This window comes from Aedes aegypti, chromosome 2 (genome assembly GCF_002204515.2).
Source record: "Aedes aegypti strain LVP_AGWG chromosome 2, AaegL5.0 Primary Assembly, whole genome shotgun sequence".
Taxonomy (NCBI): domain Eukaryota; kingdom Metazoa; phylum Arthropoda; class Insecta; order Diptera; family Culicidae; genus Aedes; species Aedes aegypti.
Window position 1 is genome coordinate 348,522,040 of NC_035108.1, and position 7,605 is coordinate 348,529,644.

General features: G+C 44.0%; 1 protein-coding gene across 1 annotated transcript; it reads right to left on the reverse strand.

The window, feature by feature from the left end:
• Positions 1–267: 267 nt before the first annotated feature.
• On the reverse strand, positions 268–3,131 carry LOC5564618 (protein-glucosylgalactosylhydroxylysine glucosidase). The gene is made up of 3 exons (XM_001648911.2): positions 2,909–3,131; positions 628–2,648; positions 268–566 (listed from the first exon to the last, which is right to left on the reverse strand). The coding sequence occupies exons 1-3, from the start codon at positions 3,007–3,009 to the stop codon at positions 382–384; spliced, it is 2,307 nt and encodes a 768-aa protein (XP_001648961.1). The 5' UTR covers positions 3,010–3,131; the 3' UTR covers positions 268–381.
• Between the last annotated feature and the right edge of the window lie 4,474 nt (positions 3,132–7,605).

The following is a 7,605-nucleotide window of genomic DNA, read 5'->3' on the forward strand; positions in this document are numbered from 1 at the left end:
CTGCAGCACCCGTACCAGTAACTTTTATTAGCAATTTAGTTGTAATCAGAAACCCCAATGTATCGCACGAGACCTGACGAGGCTTGCTGTTGACATGACGTACAACCTGGTATGTGAATTGTTTACCATTCTTGCTCGACGTTGTTTACTATGTTGCCGATAAAATCCATTATTTTTTTTTATCAAATCAATCGTCCGCTGGGAGAACATAATGGGAAGTGACTTTGAACCGTGCGGTAATATCTTGATTGATTATCGCTGTATCAATGTTTGAGTAGGTGTCTAAGGAATTTATTTTCGTATTGTTTTTAAAGCTACACATATGCCATCATTTTGAGTCCACCTAACATCGGTATCGATTTCCTTATTTGTAAATTAGCTTTAGAGGAATTTTTGCAGTGCAAAAATCGGCAAAAAACCTACAAACAAAATCGAGGCTAGGCGTGTCATGTGCCCGGCGTTGTTCTGATCAGCAACCTTAATACCAATCGTAGTTTCCTTCAGCTGACAGCCGTTGAAATGGGAAGGCCTATTCGCGCGGATCACTACTTGATCCTTGAATGAAACTGAGAAAGAAAAGAAACCATTAGGATAACGTTAAAATTCTTTGATAATCTAGCTACTTACCAGCACAAGAGTCGCAAACTGTGCGCTCTTCGTTGTCAACGATAATCTGAACATCAGCTGTGTTCAACTCATGTTTCAGTCCCAAGGTGATGTTATTATTCTTGACGTCCAAATAGAATTTCGTTCCCAAATAGTTGATTTCCGGAATGTAGAGTCGAGACGTGCTAGGCAACAGTAATGGTTTCGTAATCACTATTTGCCCATTGTGTAGGCGTATACCAGCGTAGCCAAAGATGATGGACTGCAGGAAACCACCGGCTCCTGTTATGAAATTACCGGCGCCATCGGTTCCGTCGCCATTCTCGCTCCAAACATTGTACGGAGCTCGCATGTACTGTTGGTAGCTCTTGGTGAACATTTGTTCTGCCTCCTGCAACTGTCCTAGTTCAAGATGACCAATGGTATGCATAGCCCAAGTCATAGCCGGGCCATTGGAACGTGTTACCCTGCTATAGATCTCCAAGTTATTCGCTTTTGTTGAGTTTTCCATTTGGAACTCCAGAGGATATCCGAGAAGAACTACGTCAGCTTGTTTGATCAATGTTCCTTGCACGTAGCCTTCGAATTGCGGGAAGAAGTCCTTCTCTTTGTCGTACAACAACGTCATTCCTCTACCAACTTCAGCGAATTGTGCGCGATCTTCTTTGGTGGCTCCTACAATTCCCTCACACAAGCAACTTGCGAACTCTCCGAACATAAGATTATGAGCGGCCACTACGTTGGTGAAGGGATTGTTGCTTACGTTATGATGATCCTCGTCGGGTCCCATAATACGGTGGATTTCGTAGAGGTCAGTTGCGTTGTTGTACTCTGCACGGCTGCTCCAGAACTTTGCGGTTTCGTAGGCCAAACGGCAACCTTCTGTACGCATCCAATCCAAATCCTCGGTTGCGTAGAAGTACTGTCTAGCAGCGAACGCTATGTCAGCGGTAATGTGGTGTTGATACTCAACGACTTCCGGGCAGCATTCTGGAGTTGTTTCCGTTCCAGTGAATGCCGATTCCCATGGGAACTGCCAACCTTCATACCCGTTTTTCTTAGCAATGTCAACGGCCGCTTGGTGAACTACGGTTCGGTAGCGCAGTAATTTCCGAGCGTTTTGAGGATCCATTAACAGGATTGGTGGATACATCCATATTTCTGTGTCCCAGAAGCTGTGACCTTGATATTCCTTCAATTCTTCTCCACCACGACCCAAACCGGATGGAGAAAGACCGTAGAATGGGTAGCTGCTGATCTGATTGGTGTACGTGGATGGTAGCGAACTGGATAGGTAGAACGAGCTAGCCTTCAGCACTCGATCGAGGTTATCGTTTCCTTCCACGGTGATTCCATACCGTTCCCACACGCGTTCCATTTCTCGGAGGTGGAACGATTCGACATTTGTTCTTTTCATAGATCGAAGTTCGGTTTCTGCCTCGATTGTCGAGTGAGCAAATACCGTGAAGAAAGTGAATTCTTCAGCTGTTTTATCGACAGTCAGCGTCATTTGTCGAAGAGAGGGATAGTAGACGCACACATCGTGGCCGTACTGTTGGTAGCGGCTATCTTCCACTTGGTTGGTTTGGCCACACAGTCGATTAAAGATTTCACCATCAACATCTGCCATCTGTGGCAGACCGAACGTGACATCAACGCTCGGTAGTCCCTCTCGTCGATCGAGATTCAGGGTGATGGCACTTTGAGAGTTTAGTCGCTGGATTCGAACCTTGTTAACGATCGCTTTGTCAAAGTACCGATTGGGATAGACGTCATGCACAATGCGGAAGCTCCCGTTTGGGTCTTCGTACACCGTACGGAACATGTTGTTCTTCATGTCCAACTGGTAGGAACATCCGGTCGGCTCGGCGTTGCTGCTCGCACAGTACGGCATCTGGAGATTTGCGTAGTTGGGTATACGGGCCCGGTGGCTCAATCCGTGCTGACCATTGTAGACTCCGTTCATGTGCACGGCATCACCGTAGACTACGAAAGCGATGTTCCCGTTGGCCAGGGTAGGAGTGACGGCTTTTGCGGGAAGACTGCGGGAAGAGAATATACAATTATTGATCGGAAGGAGGAATTACGTGCGGTTATCTTATCATGGGAACGATGATATTCATTATGACCCTGATAGTCTCTAGTTAATCCCATCGATTTGGGATATTGAAAAATTTGTACTCGTTTTAAATGTTCAAAATGATTCATCTGTCTAATAGAAGCAAATGTTTCATAAAAATATAAATCTTGTATTAATTAATACCTAATTTTCAACATCGAACATGATATCAACGAAACTTACCGATTCGCGGTGAACAGGAAATTCGCATCGTTTCCGGAAACCGCCGTAGTCCCGATGGCCACCGCCACCATCAGGATAGCAATTCTATTAGAATGAGACATTGTCACCTTCAAATTGTCCACCTGTCGATACCGGTCGGTCGGTGGGGGTACTTTCAACACCTATCCCAGTTCGCGGTCGATTTCAAACTGAACTTGCCGCACAAGTGGGTCGTTTGTTTTCTAGCTTTTGCCTGGGCGGTGTGCAATTGCCTGATGTCACGATAAGGGACCATTCCCTTCCAGAAAACTTATCATCGGTGACGATTAGTTCGCAGTTTGGTTATGACGTTATCCATATGACGACCCGGGGCACCAACAAAACTTATATTTGTATAGGTGTGTGGGGGGTGACGGACGATGGCACATTACAAAATATTTTACAGCTATCAATGGTGTGTCTACAGTGTGATTCACGCGATACGACGCTGATATTGGGATATCATGAGCTAATTCGAAAACCATAATGATCGAAACCGGGCTTTGTGTAGGATTTAATGTGCTTCGATAACAGCCAAATATTGATCAATTGAATACGTTCCTTATCGGTTCTACACGCCGGTTGTTTGTTGTGTCGAATTCTGAGGTCATTTTGGCAGTGAATAAACGCCAATTGCATAAGGTTGAAACACTGTTTGAATGAGCATGTCAGCAAAATCGAATTTTCGATGAATCCCCGAAAAAAAGACTGCTCGCCTGTTAGTATAATCAGAAATGTTGATAAAAATGTCGTGAAGGGACTGTATAGAATCCATGGCGAATTTAATTTTGTACATATTTATTTATTTAATTGGTGTTCGGGTAGAAGCACCGGTTTTGGCCATACGCCTGTTGTAGCCATAGTGGATTATACACCGTTTTACATAAGCAATCAGCATGAAACCTTTTGTGTTCAGTAGATCACATTCATATGATAGAGGTACATTCATTTACTCGTCCAAATTGATTCAAAACATAAGAAAAACAATTCATTTTCCTTATAATTTCAACTCCCATACACCTAATTTGGCCAGGGCACTCCTAATTTGGCCACTCTCATGAGAAATCAATGCAATTGGCCAATTTAGGAACCAAAGTTAAATCTCTGGCCGAAACTGGTTCCGTTGGCCTATATTGACCAACGGGATTTTCAAAGCTAAAAAATGGGTTTAGCTCAGTTTTGATATTTTACACACATAATATAGAATGAAAGCTTGCATTTGACATATTTGTAGTATAAATACGGCTTCCCATTTAATTTTTATTGACATTTTCTCTTAGGCTGGCCAAAACCGGTACTTTTACCCTACATCAATTAATTTGATAAAACCTCGTTAACGATGTTACGCCAATTTACTCGGTCCATGGCTGTGTCCCTCCAACTTCGATTTTGGCCCACGCTCTCCAGATCTTGTTGCACCTGATCAAGCCACCTCGCTCGCTGTGCTCCCCGTCTTCTTGTGCCAACCGGATTCGACGTGAACACCATTTTTGCAGGATTGCTGTCCGGTAGTCTTGCAACATGCCCTGCTCAGCGCACCCTCCCGGCTTTCGCCACCTTCTAGATACTGGGTTCGCCGTAAAGCCTAGCGAGCTCGTGGTTCGTTCTCCGCCGCCACACACCGTTCTTCTGCACACCGCCAAAGATGGTCCTAAGCACCCTTCGTTTGAACACTCCAAGTGCTTACAGGTCCTCATCTAGCATGGTCCACCTCGGTTATTGAACCCGGCTCTCCGCATGACACCTTCTAGCGCGATGTTGAACACAAACACGAAAGTCCATCACCCTGTCGAAGTTTGCGCCGGGATTCGAACGAACTGGAATGTTCACGCTATTCTGCACACCGTCCATCGTTGCTCTTATTAGTCTTGTGAATTTCCCGGGAAAGCTGTACTCGTCCATGATTTTCCATAGCTCTTCGCGGTTGATGCATAAGCCGCTTTAAAATCGATGAATTGGTATTCACGGAATTTCTGGGTCCGTCGTCTAGCGGCCGTTGATGAAACCAGCTTGATAACTTCCCACAAACTCATTTGCTATTGGCGATAGACGACGGAAGATAATCTAGGATAGCACTTTGTAGGCGGCATTCAGGATAGTGATCGCACGATAGTTTTCACATTCCAGTTTGTCTTGTAGATGAGGCATATGACCCCATGCTTCCACTCCTCCGGCAACTGTTCCGTTTCCCAGATTCTGACAATCAGCTGGTCCAGACAGGCGGCCAATCTCTCCGGTTCCATTTTGATGAGTCCAGCTCCAATATATCCTTACCAGCGGCCTTGTTGTTCTTGAGCTGGTTGATGGCATCCTTAACTTCCCTTAATGTGGGGACAGGTTGGTTTTCTTCATCCGCCGTGCTGACGTAGTCACTTCCTCCGCTGTCGTGACCCTCTGCGACTACACATTTCGGCTCGCAGCACGAAGCCTTTTCGGAATACGTTAAGCTTCTCGTAGAACTTTCGCGTTTCTTACTTACTCAAGTCGGTGTATATCACATCTGTTTGCATCCGCTCAACCAATGAACGAAGTGATCGTCACTAAAATACTGCCTAGAACGCGATAATAAAGGTTGCATTATGATAAGCTCAAATAGTTTCGATACAGCGCTCAGAGATGAAATACCGCGATAGTTGTCGATGTTCCGTTTAATACCTTTCTTATGCACAGGAAACATATGAGCTATTTTCCAACAAGAGAGAAAGATTCCACTAGACACAGAACTCCGGAATAATCGATGCAGTGGTATGAGCAGATTGGAGATATTTGCATCTATTAGCAGATATCATCTGGACCTGGGTTAAAAGATGGCTTCAGTTGTGATTAAGGATGGAAGAAAATCGTCTCTAGCGACAAATAACACAGTATTCGAATGATCTAAGAGGGCCGTCGTTCTTGCAAAAGCATGATTGTGATACATCGTTCCGCGCGCGTTGAACCGATATATGTGGGACAAACCGTTTGTAGGATGTTGTAACATGTTGCGATTAACGTGCGTGAAAATTCTCCAAAACTTATGAATTCGGTTTGCGAACAATTGATCGTTAGCATACATGCTGAGCGATTCATTTTTCGCGGAGCGGAGTTGCTTGTGAGTAGAGTTACTGTGCACGTGCTGTAGCCTTAGGTGCAGGAGCCTCATTGCTTGTAAGCGCACGGGAGCGCTGTACATCGTGAGACCTTTTTTGGTGCGCCTCATTTTTCTTGAGATGTGTCTCACTGCGGTCTCATGCGCTCCGTCACATGTGCTGTTTAAAATTCAGCGCAATAATTGAAGTGATTACAAAAGTTTTCAACGAGGATCGAAATTGTAACTTTTGAATTGCGAGTCTTCGATCATATCATGTAGGCCATCTAGACACCTGCATAATGAGGCGAAAATAGCTGTAGAGGTTCTTCGTTACTAAGCAGTTGTTTCACAACTTGGATACCGATGGCGAGCCATAGTGCCGAGCAGCGCATGTGACGAGTCTCCCCGAGAGCACATCACCTAGCGCGCGCTTTTAGAATTTTCGTGAGCCTCCATCTAGCGCAGCACACTAGGATTCCGATGTGCTGAGAGACGGTTTGGTTGGAGGCTCGTTAGTACATTTATGTGCTCCTGAGAAATATGTAACTCTACTTGTGAGGACTTGACGACCAATGCTTTATCGTTGTTGCTATGATCGCATGATAAAGAACAAACGCGATGCATCGTGGTTGTGATGCGGCAGTCTAGATCATCTCGACGCTGATGTCGGTAGCCCTCAGAGTCTGAGTATACGGAGGAACATTATTCGCCGCAATAGCGATCTGGCCATCAGTTAGAGTTTTGTCGGTAAACACATTAGCAAACTAGAACGAGAATAACTGGCAAATCCGCTGAGGATCAGATACGGTTCAATTGTTCCATGTCATTGACGAAGGAAGGTCGGTCTCTTTGCGTTGCTGGTTAACGTACTTCCAAAACTACTTCGGATGCGACTTGAGTATTCGTTGAGTTTGTTGGTATCGAGAATAGCATGAACGACTAATCAGCTTGTATTCATAATTTAGTCTTACGTAGTGAAGTTTCAAAGAAAACGTGCTGTATTTTGTGTATCACCTAAGAGCGGCTTTCTTGATTGTTTCGAGTTGTTTCAATTTACTTGTCTGCCACGAAAAACGATTTAATCGTGGACTTTTTTTGAATATGTTCGTCTATAAATTCCATGAAAATTCCAAAATGAAGATTCGATAAATGAACATCAAATATATTTTAAGGAATATCAAGTTTAGCATAAGCACGTCTTCTATTGTTCGTTGATGGTTATTGTCCATCAAATTGTCTCTAACACATATGACAAAGAGAATCTTAAGCTCCGGGAATGGGAAACTTCTCCTCAGTAGGACGAAGTGTTTCCTACTTCAAATCAATTGATTTTGATTTGAATTCATGCTATTGTTATCAAAGATTTATCCTTCTTCTGATTATCAGCTATTCTTTAAGGGCCATGTTCGAATCAAAATATGTGTGCATTCGATTTTGAGAATGTAGCTGTGACAATAAATCATTTTCAAACTCATGGTAATGTTGATACTGTTTTCACAAGGGACAATTATGCGAATAGGGGCAGTATAGAGACGAATCGCATTCATCATAATGACTTTCACCCAAACAGTACAACTAGAAAGAACAGCCCATAACTCAAAGATGGTAC